The 25707-nt window shown below is 38.5% G+C and overlaps 2 protein-coding genes across 2 annotated transcripts in view; one reads left to right on the top strand and one right to left on the bottom strand.

Moving 5' to 3' along the window:
- Positions 1 to 1202, top strand: part of hsf2 (heat shock transcription factor 2) — a 28256-nt gene extending 27054 nt beyond the window's left edge. Inside the window, exon 12 of the mRNA XM_043684267.2 lies at positions 533 to 1202. Within this exon, the coding sequence (XP_043540202.2) occupies positions 533 to 831 (299 nt within the window). The 3' untranslated portion in view covers positions 832 to 1202. The remainder of the gene's footprint in view (positions 1 to 532) is intronic.
- A 323-nt stretch (positions 1203 to 1525) lies between these two features.
- Positions 1526 to 25707, bottom strand: part of serinc1 (serine incorporator 1) — a 41804-nt gene continuing 17622 nt past the window's right edge. Inside the window, exons 5-10 of the mRNA XM_087980954.1 lie at positions 23336 to 23473; positions 22812 to 22981; positions 20121 to 20211; positions 18725 to 18866; positions 6365 to 6595; positions 1526 to 2668 (exon numbers count right to left, since the gene is read on the bottom strand). Coding sequence (XP_087837080.1) covers positions 2530 to 2668; positions 6365 to 6595; positions 18725 to 18866; positions 20121 to 20211; positions 22812 to 22981; positions 23336 to 23473 — 911 coding nt within the window. The 3' untranslated portion in view covers positions 1526 to 2529. The remainder of the gene's footprint in view (positions 2669 to 6364; positions 6596 to 18724; positions 18867 to 20120; positions 20212 to 22811; positions 22982 to 23335; positions 23474 to 25707) is intronic.

Here is a 25707-nt window from a genome sequence, read left to right as displayed (position 1 = left end):
GGGTGGGGAAATTTAAAAGGGACCTAATGGGCACCCTTTTCACAGAGGATGGTTCATGTATGGAATGAGCTCCCAGAGGAAGTGGAGGAGACTGATACAATTACCATGTTTAAATGGCATTTGGATGGGTATTATGAATAGGAACAGTTCATAAGAGGGATATGGGTCAAGTACTGGCAAATGGGATTAGATGGATTTAAAATATCTGGTTAGGATAGGTGAGTTGGACTGAAGGGTCTGTTTCCATGCTGTACATCTCGATGACTCAAAAATAGTGCTTGGGCATAGCTGAACATAGGCTGTGGTATATAGTTTGTTTTCTATTTTGATGGATCATTGGTAATATTACACTAATAATCAAGACAGTTGGGTTAACGTTTATAGTGTTACTGGTCTAGTCCCTTCTAAAAGTTTTTGCTCTGGACTTCTATTCACACCACTAATACTTTTATATAAAAGTTACCGTCTGCTTAGTTTTCCATCCTTCATCACTTTAATTAAAAACTCCATTTTGTTTGTGGTTTACTTGCAGGAAAGCAACTGATGCAATACAATATGTATCCTGTACTAACTTTCTTGGATGGAAATACTTCCTGTTTATTGGAAAAGGAACACACTATGTCAGGCCTTAAGTGTACATGTGAAGACAATCACCTACAGAAAAATGAAAATGCAGAAAAAGTAGAACGGGAAAATAAGAAAAAAACCAGTCAACTTTTTAAATTAGAACCTTTAACAGAAGAAGAAGCAAGAGAGGAAACACTGTTTTACCTTTGTGAATTGACTCCCACAAATAGTCTAGATGGTGAAAATTCTTTACTGGATAGTTAGCCAATAAGTTAACTATTCTTTATCCAGCATTTAGCTAAAGACTAACTTAACTTGAAACATTTAATTTATACTGTAAGTTTGGTTTGTGTAGTTAGTGTCCTGTATTGTGTTTCATGTAAATATGTTGTAATCAATTTTTGCTAATATATAAGACTGTGTTCCTTAAACTCCCATCAGATGCAGCTTTAAGTAAGTTTAATTTTTTTTGTAGTATTGCTGTGACATTACATGGCATTGTTTTGTTGCTGATGGCAGCAATATATGAAATATCTTGCAATTTTGTATTGTGCAAATATCACTTGCCCCAAACCCAGCTTGGGATAATTGAATGCATTCCATGATCATTAAAAAAAAACTACTATCCAATTTTAGATTATGCTTGGGTGTTGTTCAATGATGATATTATCAGATTTACTTGCAAACATTTTTAAAAGTGTATATATATATTACATCTCACCTACAAAATATACTTTGAAGCTGTTGGTCTGTGATGCAAGGAGTCTAAAGATTAATACATTTATTTAATTACCAGAATGCTACATGAAAGACATTTGTGCTTCATTAGGCAAATGTCCCTCATTTTCATGATATACATTGTAGAATTAGTTAATTTGATCCAATCTTGGCTTACTCCTGTGACAAGTGGTTGGTATAGTGCACTATTGGGAAATGTGGTATCAATAAGAAATATACATTTGCTTTGTCTGAAGAAAACTTTAATCATGTAAATAAGAAAACATATTTAAAAGGAAAATGGATTAATAAAATTTTGTGGCATATTGCTTTCAGAGCTAGACATATGATACCATCCATCAGTAATACTAAATTTTTTAAAATTCAAGTAAGTGGGAAAAATGTTTCCAGTCATTTTACCAAGGCCTCTCAGTTTAATAAATGGTGGATTAGGCCTCATAAGTAGTACCTGTGCATCTGAGTTGTGATTAAGGATGGCTCAGTTACCATTATGCATGCAAAAATAGTACTTTGAAGTACAAAGACAATTGGGCAATACACGACATCCAGTTCCTATACTTGGAGATCCCTTTATCCTTCACCAATCATTATTAATTGGAAATTTATGCTTAAGCTAACCAGCCTAGGTCAAATGATTGGTGTAGACACAGGAATTCAAATTCATTCAATACAGTTTATAATCACAAACAAGCAAGAACAATTTCTGTTTACAATGACATCCACAACAAACTTCACGCAGTAGCTGTGTCAACTTAGCTTAAAAGCAAGGTTAGTCAAATGTCAGCAATACTAAAATCTTAACTCACATTTAAGTTTTGTGCACCACAATTCCTACACAAGACAAATGTAATCTATACAGATGCTGACAAAGCCTTTTCCTAGACACCAATAAGCAAAGCTGAAAACAAAGATCATTCACATGTTTCAAGATGTTTTTTGTAAAGCAAATAAATAAGTTGCCTTTTCCACTTCTAAAGAAATGCGCACAATTTTTTGGAGATTGTCACACTTTCTAATATTTCTATAAGTCAAATATTTTAATTTTAGTAAACAGCGTTTAATGTGCAATTCAAAGAAAAGTTAAACATTTAGTCCAATTATGCAATAAAGTGGAGGGGAAATAAATACCACATGGTAGCACATACTAGTTGTTTAACACTGCAGTTAGATTTTAGTTGCATAATCCCAGGCGTGTCAACAGAAAACAGTTCTTAAATTTGTCCTTCAATCAAAGTCACGAGTTGTCAGCACAAGTGGAGCAACCAGGGTCCATCCGTACAGCATGATGCAGATCCAGCTAGAAGAAATCTTCACCCAAACTGATGGCCATTTACTTGTCATTATTTCATATGAGGAATCAGGGCTGAGAACGAAAAGAAAACAAAACTCGTTGCCTGCATATTAATTTTCTAAACAATGGCATACTTTAAAATTACATATTATTCCTCTTATCATGCTAGTTACTTACCCTATCACTTCAATGGGTTTGGCAACAGTTGCAAACCCTCTCCACTACTTTTATTTTCTAACTTATCCTCCCCAGGATTCCTAGACCCTTTCCTCAGAACAGCAGATAATAAAAATTCCAAGCAGAGCTTTCCAAGTACTAATCTTTAGAAGACCACAGGATATGCTGTATTATCTGATATGAGCCTCCTGTGGCTAAGGTTTCCCCACCATTAGCACAAAAGCAATGATTTTCATGTAAACCCAAATGGTGAGCATTTTTGTGCTGACTACATGATTAGCATGACTGCTAAGTTAAATTCTCACCCAAATTTCATAAATGCTGACAAACCAAGTTGATGCACAACAGTGGCTTATATTTCCACAGGATCAGGGTGAACTGACAGAAAATGGAGTGTAATAGTGATAGAATACCCTCTCATAAAGCTAACATATTAATGTTTCTATGGCCACAGACATGACACCAGGGTAGTACATTGCTTCCCTGATGCCAGGAGCAAGGATGTAACTGATTGGCATTCTCCCCTGCCCTTCAGTATGTCCTACAGCCAAAGATAGTCAGGCTGGGAGTAGAACATCCAAGGGTGTTCAGTCTTTAGGACAGGAAAAAAGGTGGTGGCATGATGTTGCTCATGAGAAAGGCTATTGGGTCAGAAAATCTAGATGAGGATTCAGAAGAAATGGAGCAAAGCAGCAGCAAAAGGCAGAAGACAATATTAGGAATTATTCATAAACCTCCAAATCAGTAGTGTAAGGTAAAGGTTGGCATTAAATAGGAAATCAGAGATACATGCAAAAATGCTGCATAAGTCAGATTTATTCATCTGCCAAATTATATTAGCACTAATGCTGTGCAAATGACTAAATTCTAACATATTAAGATTTAGTATGCTGAGGAATCAACTAGGATTTTGTACAATGAAATAATCTTATAAATAATCTTCTTGTGAGAAGTCTTTTAATAAAAACATGACCAGCAGAGAATTTTTTATTGGGATCAAATTACAGACCAGTTAACCCAACATAGAATATCAAATAGAACAGAATAGCACAGGAACAGGTCCTTCAATCCACCATTTCTGTACCAACTATCATGTCATTCTAAACTAATCCCACCTGCTTGCACATGATCCATATCATCTTATTTCCTGCCTGTTCACATGTCTGTCTAAATGCCTTTTAAATGTGAACATATCTACAACATTCTCTGGCAGTGGGTTCTAGGTACATACTGCTGTAAAAAAGAAAGACTTTCCTCACACTCACCTTAAACCTCTGCCCTCTTGTGTTTCTTATACTACTACCCCAAACTTGCCTCATTAACTAGGTACCATGCCCCAACGGTGCCTCTCTAATCTGTTGAGAGCCCAAATCTCTAACTCACAATATGTGGAACAGCTCAACACCTCTGCGATATCCGGGAATGCCTAGTCTTTGCACCACACTTAGGACTGTTGTGCACCCAGTAAAATGAAAGCAATTCCCTGATGCCCAGCACAGAGTCATTTGGCCCAGACGTGGCAGGTAAGGGTGAGTCAGCACCTGCTTTACGAACTTTGACCTAAAGGCCCTGGTGGATGAGATTGTGCAGAGGAGGACATGGTCAGTCCTGGGATGGGAAGACAGATGACCACAACACTAGATCAAACTGCCAGTTTGATCCAAGGTTGCCATCCAGGTTAGTGTGGACTCAACTATCTGGAGAAGCTCCAGCAGCATTAGATGGATGTGTTCGCTGATGATTGTATAACGTTCAGCACCACTTACAACTGCTCAGATACTGAAGCAGTCTACATTCAAATGCAACTAGATCTGGACAATATTCAGGCTTATAGACTTACAGCTGGCAAGTAACATTCATGCCACAGAAATGCCAGGCAATGACCATCTCCAACAAGAGATTATCTAATCACCATCCCTGACACCCAATAGTGCCAACTGCACTGGATCCCCCACCACCAACACCATTGAAGCCACCAAAACCAAAAACTATATGCTCCACATAAACACACAGTAACTACAAGAGCAGAACAGAGACCAGGAATACCGGCGAACAACCTACCTCGTGACTCCCAAAATCACGCCCATTATGTAAAAGAACAAGTCAAGAATTTGGTGGAATATTCCCCATTTACCTGGATGAGTGAAGCACCAACAAACACTCAAGCAGCTTGACACCATCCAGGACAAATCAGCCCACTTGATTGGCAATGCATCCATAAGCATCCACTCCCTCCACCACGAAGCAGCAGCAGCATATTCCATCCCCAAGATGCACTCCAGAAATCTATCAAAGATCCCCAGACAGCACCCTCCAAACCCATGACCACTTCCATCCAGAAGGACAAGGACAGCAGACACATGGAAATTGGGGATAACAGAATAGCTTAAAAAGTGAATTGTTTAGCAAAAAGGAAACTGTATTTGGAGTAGATAATGGTGATTTGTGGGGTACTATAGGATCAGCATTTATATCTATATTTGCATATAAATATAAATAATTTTGATGAAGGAATCAAATGAATATTTTCAAATATTAGGCACAAAATTAGGTAAAATTGGGAGTGGAGAGAAGGAGTTAAAGAGATGTCAAGGCAGTTTTGACAAGTTGAGCAAGTTGGAAAATGCAGGTGCAGTGAATCATAGATATCCCACTAGGGGTAGGAGCAAGGATATCCCACTGCAGCTACATAGTGACTTAGTGTGAGCATATCTGCTTGCAGTTTTGGTCTCCTCACTAAAGAAAAGACATATTTGTCACAGAGTGTGCAGCAAAGGTTCACCAGACAGTTTTCTGCATGGCAGGTTTGTTGTGTAAGGAAACAGTGGATCGACTAGGCCTGCATTCACTGGAGCTTCAAAGAATGAGAGGAGATTACATTAACACAAAATTCTGACATGGCTGGAAAGAGTGGAGGCAGGGATGATCTTTCATCTGGCCAGGGGTGTTCAGAACAAGGGGTCTCAGTCTCCGGCTATTGGATAGGCTATTTTGGACTGAGATGAAGAGCAGTTTCTTCTCTTAAAGGGTGGTGAACCTATGGAATTCACGATCATACAAGGCTGTGGTGGACAAATTACCGAGTATGTTTAAAAAAGCAATAGATAGATATCTAGAGATTAAAAACATAAAGCAGTACTGGGAAATAGAAATAGTATTGGGTTGAGATACAGGTTCAGTCATGGTCATGTTGAATGGCAGAAAGGGCTTGATACATAAATTAGAATCAATCTAAGAATTCCTTCTTCAATATTGCTTAGTTCCACAATGGACAGCAAATATTAGGGAAATGACACATTCCTTTCGCAACAAAACATACAAATGCAATAATTATACTTCACTAAAGATACAATGCCTGCAATTTTGAATTTCTTGGTGTCAAAAGTTCTATGACTATTTCTTTTTGACGTTATACCAATCACCATGACATTGATGTTTAAGAGATAATATGCATCTAAAAATGTTTCAAATATGTACCTGGCTCATGTTTTGTGAGAAAACAAGCAACATATAGAGTACTAACAATTAGCCACTACTGACAGAGTAGTACTGCAGAATGGTAAAGATGTTTAACTTAAATTGCTTACATACCTATACCAGTTGGTCAGTGTCATCATGATATAGAGAGAAGCCAAAAACAGCATGAAGTGAAAGAAGGAATAACTGTAGGTGACACCATCTTTCTCATTGTCTTCTGCACGTTGTGCATTGTTACCATCTTCCAAGGAACCATCGCTTCGACCAACTCCTTCATCTATCAGCGTAGATTCATCACTAGTTAGCGTCAGTTTGTTGACCTGGCTATTGTTCGAGGTCCGGATGCTGTGGAGAAGGAAAAAAAGAAATTAAACTCATACTATCAGATCACATAGAATTAACAGGTAAGAACACTTTCATTATTAAGAAGTTACTGGATGGGCACATTACCCTTACTTTCTTCTGGTTTGTGATTATTTACAATCATACAGAATGTAAGAGGCCCTTCAGTCCATCACGTTTGTACCGCCAAAACTATACTATCTACATTAGTCCAACTTTCCCGCATGAGGCCCATAACCTTGAATATTTCAAGTGCTCATCCAACTGCTTTTTAAAAGTTGAGGTTTCATGCCTCAACTATCCTGCTGTGCAGTGCACTCGAAACCCCAAAACTCTCTGGTGAAAGTTATTCCTCAAAACCTCTCTAAACCTCCTGCTTTTCACTTTAAGAATATGGCCCCCTTGTTCTGATGCTTTGCTTAAAGGGAACAACTGCTTTCTATTCACCCTATCCATGCCCCTTTTATCAGGTCTCTCCTCAACCTTCTCTGTTCCAAAGAAAACAACCCGAGCTAATACAGCTTCCGCTTCACAGCTGAAACGTTCCATTTTAGGCAACTTCTTGTTGAATATCCTCTGCAATCCCTCCAGTGAAATCAGATCCTTCCTACAGAGACCAGAACTGCACACAGTAATCCAGCTCTGGCCTAACCAAAGTTATGTACATCTCCAGTATGACCCCCATGCTCTTATCTATGGCAACACTGATAAAGACAAGCATCCCGTATGCCTTCTTAACCACCCTATTAACTTTGCTGACTTCAGGGATCTGTGAACCAATACCCCAAGATCCATTTCGCCGAGCTTTCCCAGTGTCTTGTCATTCACTGAGTACTCCCTTGTCTTGTTACTTCTTCCAAAGTGCATCTCCTAAGATTTATCAGGGTTAACTTCCATCTGCCACAGATCTGCCCATCTGACTACTCCTTTTATACCTCCCTGTAACCCAATACAGTCTTCCTCACTGTTAACCACCCAGAAATTTATCATTGTTAATATTTCCCTAATTCAAGTAAATTAAGCAAAGAAAAATCATAGTCAAGAGACTAATGGCAGCAATTCAGATATGAATCAGGAAGTGTCCTGCCGATTACCACCTGCTCCATATTCTGTCTTCAGTTGGTGAGTCAGCATGCCTCCATGTTGAATACTAGGTGGAAGAGACACAAATGGTGTCAAGAGTGCAGGATATATTTTGAAACCAACCACCTATCACGATTCTCGGCTTCCTATCTTGGAACTGACAGTCTATTTTTCTGTCCCTAATTTAATTGTGGATTAATTATGCAAAGCCATATGGATTTGTTAAAGACACATGGTAGTTAATTAGCTCAAGATTCTTGATGAGGTTTGACAGACCAACTTTGTATTCAGAGGTAAAAACAATGACTGCAGATGCTGGAAACCAGATTCTGGATTAGTGGTGCTGGAAGAGCACAGCAGTTCAGGCAGCATCCAAGGAGCTTCGAAATCGACGTTTCGGGCAAAAGCCCTTCATCAGGAATAAAGCTTTATTCCTGATGAAGGGCTTTTGCCCGAAACGTCGATTTCGAAGCTCCTTGGATGCTGCCTGAACTGCTGTGCTCTTCCAGCACCACTAATCCAGAACCAACTTTGTATTCATGCAGCCATTGCTTTTTTTAAACCAAATTGTGACAAGCCTATTAGCTGGCACCTTATTAAATGTCTTATGGAAGTTCATATAAAATCACACTAACCCATTAAACCATCAATCCTGCTTGTATGTATTCAACTCCTCTGCCATTTCCTTGCTCCCCATTATTTTTCCTCTAAGGGGCTTATGTTCACTGCTGCCTCTCTCTTTCTTTTTAAATATATAAAGACATTTTTACTAATTGCTTTTGTTACTTAACAGTTTGCCCTCAGAATATTTTCTCCTTATTACTTTTTTGATCATCCTCTATTGACTTTTAAACTTTTCCACTTCTCTAGCTTACCACAAATCTTGGCCACATTGTATGTTTCTTCCTTTCAATTTGCTACTGTCCCTAAATTAATGGTCACTTTATCCTTTCCTAGAATCCTTCTTCCCCACTGGGTTATATCTGTGCTGTAAGGCATGAACTATTTTCTTAAAATGCTTGACAGTTGCTCATCAATCACCTATCCATTACAGCCAACTCTGCCCTCATTTCTTTATAAGTTTAGCACAGTTGTTTTGCACACTCAAATGGAATGCTAAATTCCATCACATTATATCATTTTTAATAATATGTTAACTAAAGATGTACATAGTGTCCAAATGTGTTTTGTTCAAGATTAGATACAGCTTAACTTCTCTAATTTTGTTCCTCTAGAAATAAACGCTCATGCTTGGTTTTTGCTTTTTTTAAACCAGCATTTTTAGTTTGCGTCACTATTTTTAGGGATTGTTACATTTGTACTTCCTCATCTCCTCTATCCCATTTAGATTCTTATTTTCTCAATAATAAATGCCACCATTAGTTCTCTTGCCAAAATGTAACATCTACCGAATTTCAATTGCCAGTGATATGCTTATTCTGCAAGTAATTAACACTTCTTGCAAACTCTTGAGATTGTCCTCTTTAATACTAACCATCTCATACTCAGCTCTCCCACTCTGGTTTGCTGTCAACTACAAATTTATAACATTTGTTTTGAATTCAAAGTTGAGAATGTCAACATAAATAATGGACAACTGTGGTCCTAGCAGCAATCTTTGAGAGGTCACTTCTCAGCTTAAGTAGGTACCATTTTCCCATCATCCAACTAACCATTCATTCTGTTCCTTTTTCCTTGGAGACACTTGCACCACTATTCAATTGTGTGGTAATTGATCACAATGTTTGGAAATGTAGATAAGTTTTCAACTACATTACTCTGGATTCTTCTATGGTAATCTCTTCAATAAGATTGGTAAAACATAGTTTCTGGATTTTTAAAGAAAGTGCTCTCCTTTATTGGGAATTCCATGTTTTTTCTTACTCCAGATGTTAACTTTACTTGTGCTCAGTTCCCTGGACATGTTCTAGCCCCCTTTTAAATATCAGTATAACATCAGTAAGCCATCAGTTTGCTGGTACAACTTTTTTTTCGAACAAACTATTAAAACTAATATACAATATTGTCTCTGCTATCCCGGATATGAAAACAATCCACATCAGAAATGTATCCACTGGATTTGATTAGTTTGTTTAATATTTCCTCTGCTCTTACTCTAAATATTGCTGATTTCATTTTCCAATATGATGGCTATTTAATCTGCCTCCTTAGTAATAGAGAAGCAAATTTTTTTTTATTTAAAAAAGTGCCATTATGTTATCACTGCCTATAATTTTATCCTGTCCATCCTCTATCAACAAAAACTTTAGCTCATCTACCTGCTGAATACAGTCATAGAGATGTACAAAGCCAATGGGCCGAGGAGTGGCAAAGGGAATTAAATTTTGACAAATGTGAGATGCTGCATTTTGGAGAGGCAAATCCGGGCAGGATTTACACACTTATTGGTAAGGTCCTAGGGAGTGTTGCTAAACAAAGAGACCTTGGATTGCATGTTCATAGTTCTTTGGAAGTGGAGTCTCAGGTAGACAGGATAATGAAGAAGGCATTTAATATACTTTCCTTTATTGGTCAGAGCATTGATTAAACAAGTTGGGAGGTCATGGTGCAGCTGTACAAGACACTGATTAGATTAGATAATATTTCCTACAGTGTGGAAACAGGCCCTTCGGCCCAACAAGTCCACACCAACTTTCCGTAGAGTAACCCACCCAGACCTATTTCCCTCTGACTAATGCACCTCACACTATGGGCAATTTAGAATGGCCAATTCACCTAACCTGCACATTTGTGGACTGTGGGAGGAAACCGGAGGAAACTCGTGCAGACAGACAGAATGCAACAGATTCCACACAGGCAGTCACCCAAGGATTGAATTGAACCTGGGTCTTGGCGCTGTGAGGCAGCAGTGCTAACCACTGAGCCACCGTGCCGCCCGTTGGTTGCTCCACTTTTGGAATAGTGTGTACAATGCTGTTCTCCCTCCTACAAAAAGGATGTTGTGAAATTTGAAAGGGTTCAAAAATGCTTTACAAGGATATTGCCAGGGTTGGAGGGTTTGAGCTATACGGAGAGACTGAATAGATTAGATTAGATTACTTACAGTGTGGAAACAGGCCCTTCGGCTCAACAAGTCCACACCGACCCGCCGAAGCGCAACCCACCCATACCCCTACATTTACTCCTTCACCTAACACTACCAGCTATTTAGCATGGCCAATTCACCTGACCCTGCACATCTTTGGACTGTGGGAGGAAACCGGAGCACCCGTAGGAAACCCACGCAGACACGGGGAGAACGTGCAAACTCCACACAGTCAGTCGCCTGAGGCGGGAATTGAACCCAGGTCTCTGGCGCTGTGAGGCAGCAGTGCTAACCACTGTGCCACCGTGCCGCCCGAGGCCGGGGCTGTTTTCCCTGGAGCGTCGGAGGCTGAGGGATGACTATATAAAGGTTTATAAAATCATGAGGGGCATGGATAGGGTAAATAAACAAAAATCTTTTGCCAGGGTTGGGGGCGGGGGAGTCCAGAACGAGACAGCATAGGTTTAGGGTGAGAGGGAAAGGATTTTAAAGGGGACCTAAAGGCAACTGTTTCACACAAAGGGTGTTGCAAGTATAGAATGAGCTGCCAGAGGAAGTGTTCGAGGTTGATACAATAAAAATACATCTGGATCAGTACATTAATAGGAAGAGTTGAGGATATGGGCCAAGTGCTGGCAAATGTGACTAGATTAATTTAGGATATCTGGTCGGCATGGATGAATTGGACCGAATGTTATAAATTTCTTGATAACATAACTTCACATTTCCTCTCTGCCTTCTTATTTTCCTCTTGACGTCCCTTCTGGTGTTGTGTAATCATCATTCTCTCCTGAGTAGTGCACACAGTGGTTACATCTAACTTTCCTTATCATTGTCGTTTTTGGATAGGTAATACCTCATTAATGATATGTTAAGTGGAACACTTTTGATCACAGCTTTAAAATGTTTTCCATTGTTGTTCAATAATAGTTTTTGTTCTTCATTTGTCATATTGTCACTTATTTTCCCTAATTCTAGTCTCAGCCCTCCAGTAGTGGGTTTTTTCCTTACTTATTACCTTACTCCTGTTCATATTTATGCCTTCGTCCAAAATATTATTTTAAAGCTTATATTATAGTGACTCTTGCCTCGATGTTCCCCACCTCACTTTTGTATTCTGTAATCTTTACGAAGTCCAGTAGTAAATCCTCTAACGTTGTTCTTCTTACATACCTACATACTTAAAAGAAAGAGGCCTGTACATATTATAGAAACTCTTTCCCTTTATCTGTATACTCTGGCCAATCAATTTCACTAACAGAAATCTCTTTCCTCATTTCTCTAATTTGATGGTCTATTTCTTCTTCCACCTCTCTTACAAGGAGATGTAGATATCTCTTATTAGTGTGATTGATCATTTATCTTTAATTTCTGCCTGTATCAATTCCATTTCTGTATTATATGGCAATGTCACTTTTCTCCACTGCCATGCTATATCTAACAATAACAGTGCTTTGAGATGTACTCTGCCAACTTCAATTCCCACTCCTGAGGTTTTGCAGCCACATTTTGGGAGTTAACTCCAACATTGAAGGTGGCAGAGATAATGTTGTTGCCTTGTCTGTTAGTTAGTCTGTTCGTAAACAATGTATCTCAACAAATGTTGGTGCACAGATAGGGAATGACCCAAGGAAGAGCGGACTAATTTATAGTGAAAATTTGAAATGTACAAATAGGAGCAGAAGCAGACAATTTGGCCTTTTGAGTTTGCTCCACCATTCAACAGGATCATAGCTGATCTATTTGTTTTGAATTCCCCATTCCAATCTATTCAAATAACATTCAACTCCTTACCCAACAAGAATCTGTCCATCGTGGTTTTAAGAAGTAATCAAAGACCCAATCTCTATTGCCTTCTGAGCTGGAGAGTTCCGTAGCTGCACAACACTTCAAGAAAATCAAAATTCTCCTGAAAGGGTGTCTCCTAAACCTAAATAGTGCCCTTTTAACCATTGACTGACCCACAAGAGAAACATCCTTTTCACATCCACCTTGTCGGGACCATTCAGGATCTTAAACACTCTCACTTATCTAAAGTCCAGTGGAAACAAGGCCCTCCTGTCCAACATATCCTCATAAAATAACCCAATCATGCCAGGTATCAATCCACTAAACCTCTACAACTACCTCCAATTCATATATATCTTCATTAAATAAGGAAAGCAAAACTGCACTCAGGTCTCACCAATGCCTTGTATAACCATAGCATAACATGTGGATATGAAATTTAAAGGATTCATTAAATTTGCGAGACAAAACAAATTGGCATTTTTAAGAATGTTATGGATGTTTTAGACAGTTATAGATTGTTTCGGCTGCTGTGGTGAAAATTGTTACAGCAAACAAAAACCTGTTAGCAGAGTTTTCGGAGCTGATTGATGCGGATTGACATCTTCTCAGTGAAATGTAAACTCTTAAGAAAGAAATATCTTTCCTCAATTTTGCAGTTACAGCGTATCAACCATGCAGGGGAAACCTCAGGAAGAGCCGTGTTTTTCGAAAATATCTGTCTGTTAATGGTTTGTACCCTCTTCACTTATGATATAGCTATTCCTTGCAAACTATTACTGTTTTATTATGGACAATACATATAATATTGTAATGACAAGATTTTTTTTATTGCTTCATAAGATTTGAGCATCACTGGCTCAGATAGCACCGATTGCCCCTATTCGCTGTTGAGAAGATCACGGTGAGCTATTTATAAACTTCTGCAATCTGCACTGTATGTAGAATAAGTGTGCTGATAGGGAGGGCGTACTAAGAATTAATCCGTTGTTCTTCTCATTGTCTATTGGTCTTTTTACCCACCGCCCTCCCCCCCTCATTCTATAACTATCATTCCCTGGTCATGTTTGCTCTCCTTTTCTAGTTCATTCCTACTGAGTTGGTTTCATTTCTCAGATTCTTCACCTCCCTTACCCACCCAATTTTACTCATTTAAAAACTTTGCCATCTCCCTCCTTGGGCTTTTCAATAGGTCCCATTCCAGTTCAGATGGATTCTAGTCTCACTCTTCAGCTCCTTCTTGCACTAGTACTACAAGGAATGTCATAGGAAAAGGGGGAAAAGGGTACTTGCTTTCTCACGCCAGCCCTGGCCTATTTTTGTCTAGATTAGAGTGATGCTGGAAAAGCACAGCAGTTCAGGCAGCATCAGAGGAGCAGTAAAATCGACGTTTCGGGCAAAAGCCCTTCATCAGGAATACAGGGCCTATTTTTGTGTCAATTTACACGTAGTTTCAGTATCAATCCAGCAATAATTAGCTTTGAATGCCTGCTTTTTAACTTGGAGAAAGCGAGGACTGCAGATGCTGGAGATCAGAGCTGAAAATGTGTTGCTGGAAAAGTGCAGCAGGTCAGGCAGCATCCAAGGAGGAGAATCGACGTTTCGGGCATAAGCCCTTCTTCTTGATCCAACACCTAAACTGCCTCCCTATTCTCACCTAAGAGGGCCCTCCTACCCCACTCCAGGATGCCAGAGTTCAAGTCCACCTGCTTCAGAGGTGTGTACTAACGTCTCTGAGCAGGTTGATTACAAAATAACTATTCTTACCGAAGTCTTTTGTACCAATGTAGTCCAGGAAAAGTGGATTTTTCTGTCCCTTTCCAACTGTCTCTCAACTCTGGCATTGATTAAGGAAACTCAACTTTAGGGGCTTTTCTTAATGTCTCTATAAATACAAAACCCTCTATTCATTACCATATTTCTATTTTGTTCTGATATTCCCTCCACTACCACTCTAGACAGCCTTCCTCATCACAATGTTTTGGTATGCGTAGTGGCTGACCTCCCACAGTCTCTATTTTTGTCTTCATAGTTAGTGAGTTCTGCTCAAGCTGAAAAATGTCTGTCTCTCTTGATCAAGTGACTTATGAATTTCTAGTGAATGTCATACAATCAGATTTTGGAACATCTATGCTAGGAATTGCTGCAGCATTTTGCAATGCACGGTTATAAATTTAAATCTGTGATCCTCCGCAGAATGATTTGGTGAATGTTTATTAGTGAGATTAGGAAAATACTGTAGTTGATGAATAGGAAGAGAAAAACACAGAGGAGCCAGACATTAAAATTTTTCCTAATCATTTCTGAACTAGATAGCACATTATAATTTATTTCAAAAACACTATTTTACCAGGAATTAAACTTTAAAAAAAATCTGAAATTAGTCAAATTCACTCTAAACAATCATGTACTTGGATGCAAATTAAAAAGTGAAATAAAGAGCATATATTTAGAAATATTGTAAAAGAAAGAAAAAAGGAGTTACTCATATGAATATAGGATTATATTAATTTAAAAAAGTGAAAAAAGTTTGATAAGAAGAACACGAGAATGACTTGGACATAAAAAACACACCAACAGAAGCAAAGTATAAATGATAAGCCTCGGCTCTGGCTTAGCAAAGCAAATAAACCATCAGCATAGAGGGGAGAACATTACATAGTGTAACTGAAGCATGAAGCTAATAACAATCACAAGACAGTTCACATTTTGAATAATTATAGCCTCCAATTATTTCAAGGGAAACACAAAGAATTGAGTATCCCCAGAAGAGCTATGGTTATGTCAATAAGAAGAAAGCCCTTCGCAAGCTGAAATGGTTTTAAGCACATGTTCAAATTCTGATTGTATTTATCATAGCAACTAGTGTGATGATTTATAAAAAGGTCCTGACAAGGATTTTGATGGAGAAATGCATACTGAAGAGGCATCAGATGACCAGAATCAAGTCAGTGTGAAGTCCTTGTTTAAAAAAGGTGACAAAGCAGACATAGGTAACCATAAACCAATTCAACTTACTGGGGGATCCAGGTTCAGCAGTAAAATGCAGGATTATCTACACAATAGCACACCAACAGAAGCAAAGTAAAAATTATAAGACTCAATTCCAGGACGGCAAAGCAAAGAAACCATCAATATAGAGGTGAGAACATCACATGATGTAACTGAAGCCGGTCACTAGACTTGAAATGTTAACTTTACTTCCTCTCCAAAGATGCTGCCAGACCTGCTGAATTTCTTCAGCAATTTCTGCTTTAGCTTCAGTTTTATATAATCGATAGGCTTGCTGGCCCATTTTAGTGGCTGCTAAGAATCAACCTCCCATATGTTAAGTATGGCAAATTCTTATCCCTGAAAGAGTATTAGTAAACCAGAAGGTTTTTTATAACAATCCAGTAATTTCACAATTATTACATTTTGCAATTATAGTTCTTTGTTCTTGATTTATGAACTAATGGAATTTATATTACTCAGTTAGCATCATGGGAGCTAAACTAAGCTCAGGTTTCCAAGCATCAGTCTAGGCTTGGAGATTATTCTTCCACTATGTTACCATCTCTTATACCACATAAAAGACTGGTTAACAAAACTGTAATTTGCAAAATAGGAGGGTCAAAGTGTCAAAGAGATCTAGAGCACAGTAAAAGACCCTTTAGCCCTTCAAGTCGGCATTAGTCAAAAACAACTACCTAACTATTCTTAACACAAGTGCACATAAAAACAGTTCTTCAGCCTGGATACAAAACAGTCTAAATGATAGAAAAGACAGAAATAGATATTTTTTAGGTTGGAAAGAGGTTTGTAATGGAGTGCCTGGGGTGGTTGGTATTGGGACCTTTGCATTTCCTGATATTTATTTATGATCTAGATATTGTATTTGCAGAGGATAATTTTACACTTGATGCAAAACTTGGAACAATGTAAACTGTGAGGACGACAGTTCAAAGAAGGACGTAAATAATTTGGAATGGGTGGATATGTAGCAGATACAGTTCAAGACATATAAATATGAGGTGATCATTTTTGTGATAAGTGCATAGACAGCCAACATAACGTAAGGGGCACAATCCTAAAGGGAGTGCAAGAGTAGAGGAAGCTGGATGTACATATGTACAGACCATTGGAGATTGCAGGACAGATGAGGGGAGCAGTTAATAAAGCTGAGAAAACCACAAATACACCAGCAAGGAGGCGATATCAAACCTACATGACCATATGCTGTGCACAAGTCAGTGTGGCCACACTATAGTAAGGTTGAGAGAGACAGTGCAGAAGAGATTTGCAAGAATGGTTCCAGGGATAAGAAACTTCACTTATGACAGACTAGAGTGTTTGGGACTGCTCCCCTTGGAGAGAAGGGGGCTAACATGGCATCTAAGCAATTTTCAAAATCATGATCAGACTGGTTAGCGTCAGCAGGAGAAACTATTCTTGCTTGTAATGAAAAAGAACAAAAGGGCACAGATTTAATAATTTGCAAAAGCAAGGATGATACGAGAAAAATCTTTTTCTAACAAGTGATTTTGGTCCTAAATGCACTGTGGGGAAATGTGATGAAAGCAAGGGTCAAGGGTATTTTGTGATTGTTAACTGTGTAGAAAATAGAACTATAAGTAATAGAACTATATATTTACCCTGTATGCATGAATGCTTATGGATAATCTGAGGTGATATGGAAGGTGAAGGTCGTCATCATTGAGATTAGCTTTCAATTCCAGATTTATTTATGAAATTCAAACTCCATCAGTTGTTGTGGTACCCCAAGGAACTGCCAAAAAAGTGGGTGCAAGTTGTTTAAAAAAAGAAGTGATCGCTCTTTCAGAGTGCCTACTCACATAAGTCATTTGTGCTGCATAAGTGAGTGTGCAGACTAGAGCCAAGGGGATGCCTAAATGGACATAGGGTAGCACAGGGGAGTATTAGTGACCATGGGGATAGGTAGGTTGGCACAGGGGGTGTGAAGCATCATGGAGGTGGATAGATGGGAATAGGCTGACTTGGATAGGGCATGGGGAATGTATGGTGGAGAGAGTGAATAGGCAGGAGGGATGTTTTATTTTCTCATCCTTACTTTGGTCTCCAACACTATGGTTGAAATTTCAGAGGCACCTCTCCTCTATCAGTCACTCGCAGAATCCTGAGCTTTTCCCAGGTTATCCAGCACAATTCCCAATCTAACCCACAATCCCCAACTGGAGGGAAAAAAGAGAAGGGAAGGACAAGCAGACATTTTTAAAAGTTATGTTTGTGGAGTTGGGGTTTACTCTGCCTCTGTGCACATGACACAGGAACAAAAATCAGGACCTAGGTTGAAAAGTATATGGCATAGCAGACCTCAAATATGGAGCGATTAAGTAGAAACACAAGGGATGCTAAACCTTTATTTGCTTGGGCCACAAGATTATCTAGTCAAGTTCTGGCCACCACACTTTAGGAACAACATGATGATTCTTTGGAAGCTGCAAAGGAGATTTACCAGAATGTTTCAAGGGATGAGGGAATTTAGTTACAAAATTAAGTTGGAGAAGCAGACGTTGTTCTCCTTAGACCAAAGGAGGTTGAGGAAATAAAACTGTTCCAAGATTATGACATGTTTGGACAAGCTAGACAAAGGAAAGCCCTTCTTGTGAGCTAATAGATTAGGGAACACAGATGAATAGTTCTGCACAAGAAATAGAGGGATGTAAGCAGCCCAATTTTTATACACCAAATGCCAATAAACTGAAACTCCTTTGTTTAGAAGGGTCATGGGAACAGAGACAATTAATTAATGATTTCAAAAGGAATGTAGATAGGCATTTAAGGGAAATAAACTTGTTGACCACAATGATTGACTGGAGAAATGTAGCTTACTAGATTGCTATAAAGTGTACTAGCAGTGAGTTGATGAGCTGAATGGTCTCCTCCTTTGTTGGAATGACTTTATGACACATGCAACATGGCTTCAAGACAGAAAGGTTCCTGCCTGATATCCTCCTTGAGGGAGTGACAACCTAAATCAACCATGGTATCATTTGAGCATCTAAATTACAAGCAAACTGAGACGACTCCTCCATTATTCATAACTTACAAGCTCAATCCATATGCAGTATGACTTTAGTTAGCATTTACTTTATATTAACCTTCCTACAAATTTATATTTCTGACTTGAAGTGACAGCTTTGGGAGAAAAGAAGACAGCTAATAATAAAAGCATAGATCTGATGATTACTGACCTTGAATATAGAACACAAAGTAAAAATAGAACCAGTCCTACAATTCCTTGTGCATCCCACCACTGGATAACCTGACCAGGGACATGAGTCCCTGTGCTGTTGTACCCAATCATGCTCAGCAAACTGGGATTGCATTTTCGGTCTGTAAGAAATTAAACATGCATAAGTAAATGGCCTTTTGTCTGACTATTTCTCAAAATTACTGTCTATACTTCAAATGCTTATGCTAGCTACATAACTTTTTTCTTAATAAAACACCTTTTTTGTAAGCAATGCGATTTAAAGATTAACTTAACTGATTTACATACAAGGTGAAGCATTCTTTTTATGCCGATGTTTCCAATCTGACCATGAAAAATAAATTGTTCAAAGTTTGTTCATTTGATTAAAGATAGAACACAGAAGGCCTTGGACTCATGCTGACCCAAACACTTTGAGGCACCCATTCAGTGCTGACAAAATAGCTATCATATAATTTCGAAAAGTCAATCTCTCCAATTTCTGGCAGTCTCAATAGCACTTTCTATTCAGTTACATGTACAAAACATATTCAATTCCACACCACAGTAAATCATAGCCATCAGCCTGTTAAACGTAATGAATCACTTCAAAATTTTCACTCCATTGATATAAATTAAAATTGCCACAAAGTTGTCTCAAATTAATATGCAGAATTAAATCAGCATTACATTTATAGAAGTAAATTTGATCTAGGCACTAGGTCAACAAGTTTTAATTTGTGATTGATAGGAGTCTTCAACAACTGCCAAAAGAAAATAATTTAGCTTAGTTGAACTGTCATAATGTTTTTTCAACTACAATCTTTTTCAGTGTAGGCAGACTGAGGTGGAACTAGCTGCCATTTCCTATCCATTTTTAGCCTTGGCACAACAATGGCATGAACTGTGACAAGCTTGACTACAGTATACCTAGAAACATCTAGACACAATTACTGAAAAAAAACGTACTATCTGGAGGTATGAATAAATTTGCATTTTAAAAGACAAATTAAAACTTCTCCCTTTGACATGCCAAATACAAAAGCAACCTGCTTTAGCATTTTCCAATGCTTTAATTCTTTGTAAACCAAAATATAAATCAATATTTGATAAGGAAATGCATCAATGCAATTTTTAGTGCCTCCCTCCCAATTCCATAACAAGACCGAAAACAGAGTGTTGTTAAAAAGGCAGCAATGTAACACCATTCTGGAATGCAAGTTTCATGATACACAATGAAACCTTTGTCCTTTGCTGTAGTACTTTTGGACTTCAAAAGCTCATTTTCATTCTCCCTTCTCTGGGTGAGAATTTATTATGGAGCATTATTCACATTCCATGACATTATTAATGGAGGATACACTACGAACTAAAATAACTAAAAATGAATAAAATACCTGGTTCATTAGTCATAGCAGACCACGTTAGATACATGGTATACAAGGTGATGATGGACGATTGTAACAAACCAGATCGAGGTTGAGACTCCTAAAAATATATCAACAATCTCTTCAATTTATTTTTACATATGCATATATACACACACATACACACACTTACAAGTGTATACCTTATTTAACTTCAATATTCCTTTTATAAGCACACTCCATTCAGACAGAACACATACAGTCAGTGTCTGATTTTATAAGTTAATCTGTTACTTTTCACTGCTTTGTCTTCCACTGTTTTTCCATACACAAATCATCTGCACTTGTCAAAACTTGACCAAGGTTCGGCATGGGAGATTGGTTAGCAAGGTTAGATCTCATGGAATACAGGGAGAACTAGCCATTTGGATACAGAACTGGCTCAAAGGTAGAAGGCAGAGGGTGGTGGTGGAGGGTTGTTTTTCAGATTGGAGGCCTGTGACCAGATTGGAGTGCCACAAGGATCGGTGCTGGGTCCACTGCTTTTTCTCATTTACATAAATGATTTGGAAGTGAACATAGGAGGTGTAGTTAGTAAGTTTGCAGATGACACCAAAATTGGAGTTGTAATGGACAGAGAAGAAGGTAACCTCGGATTACAACGGGATCTTGATCAGGTGGGCCAATGGGCTGAGGAGTGGCAGATGGAGTTTAATTTAGACAAATGCAAGGTGCTGCATTTTGGAAAAGCAAATCTCAGCAGGACTTATACACTTTAATGGTAAGGTCCTAGGATGCTGAACAAGTGCAGGTTCATAGCTCCTTGAAAGTAGAGTCGCAGGTAGATAGGATAGTGAAGGTGGCGTTTGGTATGCTTTCCTTTATTGGTTAAGAGTATTGAGTAGAGGAGTTAGGAGGTCATGTTGCAGCTGTACAAGATATTGGTTAGGCCACTTTTGGAATATTGTGTGATTAATCTGGTCTCATTTTAATTGGAAAGATGCTGTGAAACTTGAAATGGGTTCAAAAAAGATTTACGAAGATGTTGCCAGGGTTGGAGGATTTGAGCTGTATGGACAGGTTGAATTACTAGGGCTGTTTTCCCTGGAATGTCGGAGGCTGAGGGGTGACCTTATAGAGGTTTATAAAATCATGAGGGGCATGGATAGGGTAAATAGACAAGGTATTTTCCCTGGGGTGGGAGAGTCAGACCTAGAGGGCATAGGTTTAGGGTGAGAGGGGAAAGCTATAAAAGCCTAAGGGCAACTTCTTCATGCAGAGGGTGATGCCTGTGTGGAATGAGCTCGTGGAGGCTAGTATAATTGCAGCATTTAAAAGGCATCTGGGTGGGTATATGATTAGCAAGGGTTTGGAGGGATATAGGCTGGGTGCTGACAGGTGGAACTAGATTGGATTGGGATATCTAGTTAGCATGGATGAGTTGGACTGAAGGGTCTGTTTCCATGCTGTACATCTCTATGACCCATGTCTGACTAATCCAGTTGAATTTTGTGGAAAGTCACTGACAGGGTTTATAAGCAAATGTGTGCAGCTATTTTCTATTTCCATTACCAGAACATAATCGATAGGGAATTTGCACAAGATATTATCAAAAATGACAACCTTATCGTTGAATTAGTTTGGAGGTCAGATAAAGGCACCATCCATTGATTGACATTGCCTGAATAGGAAAGGTGATGCTTCCCCCAGAATCTGTAATAAGGCCTCAGCTACTCAGCATATAAATAACCTGGAGGGATTTGTTGCACAGGTGGTAATGACCCTACCTTTGTGCCAGGAGGCCTGAATTCAAATCTCAACTGCTCCCAGAGGTGTTTAATAGCCTATCTAGAAATGATTTGTATGAAGGAACAGAATTTTTAAAAGAACTATCTGGCTCTAAGTTAGGGGGCACATTAAGTTGTGCAGATACAAGTAGAGACGTACGGATTAAATAAGTGGGCAATGTTGGAGAGAAATGAAGCTATTCACTTTGGATCGAAGAAAGCCATATAAGAATACTTACTTCTGGTATCATGCCTTTGGAACATCATAAGCCTTGGAGGGACTATAGTGGGGATTCACCAGACAAATAACAAAGGCTAAAGGGTGTGTTGTATTCTCTCGAGTTAGAAAGTAATCATAGTATTTAAAATTAAAAATCATGTGATAGTATGAAAAAAGTACAGTTATTTCTTCCGGTGGTCAAATCCAGAACCAGCAACTCTAATATAAAAATTAGTGTTAGGAAAGTTAGAAGTAAAATTCTATCCCCAAACAAATAAGTATGGAAATCTGAAATCCCCTTCATTCTAAAATGTAGTGGATTCTGGGTCAAATCATTTTTTTTCTAAAGTTGTAGGTGTTGAGTATCAATCGATATGAACAAATTGCAGATAGATTCCGATGTGGAAATTAATCTAATATAATAGTATTAAAAGGTGCAAGAAGTTAAACTCTATAGTTTCCTTAAACATTTGAAAGCGGTTCCAATGAACAAGCTAAAACTGTGCTGATTAAATACCTTCCTTGAACTCTATTTTTGACATGACTTTAATTTCTTTTTTATATGCAATAACCTATGTTAAAGCAGTAAATACAGTTAGAATCCAACCCCATAGGATGACATCTACTTTGGCAAAACAAAATTAAATTATGAGATGGATTTTTCAATATGAGCTCTAAAATCTACATTAATTAGTCAAAGTTTTTGGGTCATACCTGTATCTTTGGGAGGATGGACATGACAGACGAAGCTATACACAGCAGCATATTTAAGCTGATAAAGACCTTATTCTCAGTGCAGCCCTCAGGATGCGTGTAGTAACAATAGAATAGGACAATAGCAACCAGGGATAGCAGGTAGTTCATGCCTGTGGCGGACAACAATGCTGTACAAAAGATAACGTCAACTAATTAGTCTTTTGGATTCTTTAATAGTAATTTTAGCAAACTATGCTTTTTAAAAAAAAAAAATTACTATTTGCACCAATGCTATTTGAGGATATACATACTCTAAATCATGAAGTGAAGGATACAGCACAGAGGTTTGATGGTAAAAGTGATACAAAGTTGATGAAGTTCAACAGGACCCAAATGGAAAACAATGTTTTACCCCAAAAAGTGAACAAATGCAGGAATTTCAGTATTCAACAACAATACTTAACTGTTTGTCACCCTAGCCTCACTTATTTAAAATCACCACTCTCGGTAGTTACTGTTCTTCAGTTTTTCTTCCTCCTTACCTGCATACCAGCACCTCGAGTTGCCTTCTTCCATTTTTTCAACCCATGATTCATTCCAGGAGTGGGCAAAGTCAATGAGTAGGACCAGCTGGATTAAGATGAAACAAAACGCACCAGCCATTCCAACATAGAACCAGACTGTAAATAAACAAATAAAACAAGCTCAGAAATTGGTTTAAGTTGCATTCTATTTAAAGTATGAAAAAAAACTATATTTTGAGCACTTATCTGTGGAATGAATATTAAAAATGCTTTTTAAAAATAATTATAAAATCATGGCTCACTAAACATGAATTTTAAACTAAAAATTAAAAGCCCTCAAACGTGGTATACCTTAAAATGTACTCAGTAAAACGGAGCATCTTTTCACAAGGTCTGTTAGTTTATTTGGATGTTGCATAGAAAAAAAAAATCACAACATTGAAAGTTAATAGTTAATACAAAGGGAACTTTGAATAATTGCAGCACAGAAGGAAGCTATTTGGTGGTTGAGTTCATACTGACTCTCTCCAAGGGCGATTTAGCTTATCCCATTCCTCCATCCTTTCCCCAAGGCCATAAGATACAGTGGCAGAATCATGCCATTCAGCCCATGAAATCTACCCCATAATTCCATTGTGGCTGATACGTTTCTCAACCCTATTCTGTTCCATTTGTGACTTAAATACACTCAATGTCTTGGCCTCCACAACCCTCTTTGGCAAGGTGTTGCACAGATTAAGTGCTATCTGGCTGAAGAAAGTATCCTGTAGCCCTGCAGCCTCTGTCATCAGGTGCCTATCTAATTCCACTTTGGTTCAAATGTGGCTTTCAACCTCCACCACAGGCATTTTTTTGGCATGTAGGCATAGTTGACTGGTCAGCATTTATCGCCTATCCCTAGTTGCCCTTGAGGAAATGGTGGCAAATTGCCTTCTTGAACCATTGTAACCCACCTGCCGTGGACTGACCCACAATTGCAATGAAGGACCAAATCAGGATGGTGAGTGGTTTGGAGAGGAACTTGAAAATGGTGGTGTTCCCATGCATCTGCTGCCCATGCCCTCCATGGTCCTGGGGTTGGAAAGTGCTATCTGAGGATCTTTGTTTACACAGTGCATTCCAGATCATAACCACTTACTGTGTTAAAATATTTTTCTTTGTGGAACCTTTGGTCATTTGCCAAATGCTTTATGCCTGTGCCCTCAGATTCATGTGCCTTCCGCCAATGGGAAAAACTTCTCCCCATCTACTCTGCCTGATGCCCTCAGGACTTTGAGAACGGCTGTCAAACCTTCTCTGAAAACACCACCAGTTTTTCCAATCTATCCACATAACGAACGCCTTCATCACTATCAGTGTTTGTAAATCATCTCTGCACTTTCTCCACTGCCTTCACATCGTGCCTAAAATGTGAAATCCTTACAACTGAGGCAGGATAGTCCAGTTGAGGGTGAATCTATTTTCTTACATAAAGGTTCATTAAATCTTTCTTGCATAAAGCCGTGAAACTTAAATTCCTTTTTAATGACTTTCGCAACTTACTTCACCATCTTGAACAGTTGTGCACATATACCCTGCCTGGTCATTCTGACACTACAATTTAACTAGAATTGTTGCTTTCAATTTAAAATGCCTTTCTTCACTTTTCCTAATAAGATGCATCAGATCATACATCTCTGCCCTAAACTTCATCTGCCATTTGGGGAGAAAGTGAGGTCTGCAGATGCTGGAGATCAAGGTTGAAACTTTATTGCTGGAACAGCACAGCAGGTCAGGCAGCATCCAGGGAACAGGAGATTCGACGTTTCGGGCACAGGCCCTTCTTCAGGAATCCTGAAGAAGGGCCTGTGCCCGAAACGTCGACTCTCCTGTTCCCTTCATCTGCCATTTGTCCACCCATTTTGCTAGCATGTCTATAGCCAGTGAAATTCTTTACTGTCCTCCTCATTGTGTACAATACTTCAAAATTTAGTCCAACTGAAAGAAAAATCTGAAAAAAAGTGTGTCCTATGCAGACAAGTCTTTAATATTGAATAACAATAATAGTAGTCCTGATACCAACCCTTAGGGATCTGATTATTTTCACAGAAGCGAAAAAGATACAATCATTCACCATCACTCTGTTTCTGTCACTTCATATCCTTTTATTCAACTTTGCTAACAAGCCTATTATGTGGCACTTTGTCCAATACTATTTGGTAATCCAGATCGATGACATCACTACCCTCATCAATCCTGTGTATTACTTTGACAAGAAACTCAAACAAGCTGTTTAAACAAGATTTGCCTTTTAAACGAATTGCGCTAGCTATCCGGAGATAATTCATTAAAGGAAAATGTTTCATCCAATGCCTTTATGTTCAGTGTCAACATCGAGGTCTTCTGGGTAA

This window comes from Chiloscyllium plagiosum, unplaced genomic scaffold, assembly GCF_037043375.1.
Source record: "Chiloscyllium plagiosum isolate Xiang-an unplaced genomic scaffold, Cpla_swu_hap1 HiC_scaffold_3, whole genome shotgun sequence".
Taxonomy (NCBI): domain Eukaryota; kingdom Metazoa; phylum Chordata; class Chondrichthyes; order Orectolobiformes; family Hemiscylliidae; genus Chiloscyllium; species Chiloscyllium plagiosum.
Note: the sequence above shows the minus strand (reverse complement) of the source record. Positions and strands in the feature narration are given on the sequence as shown.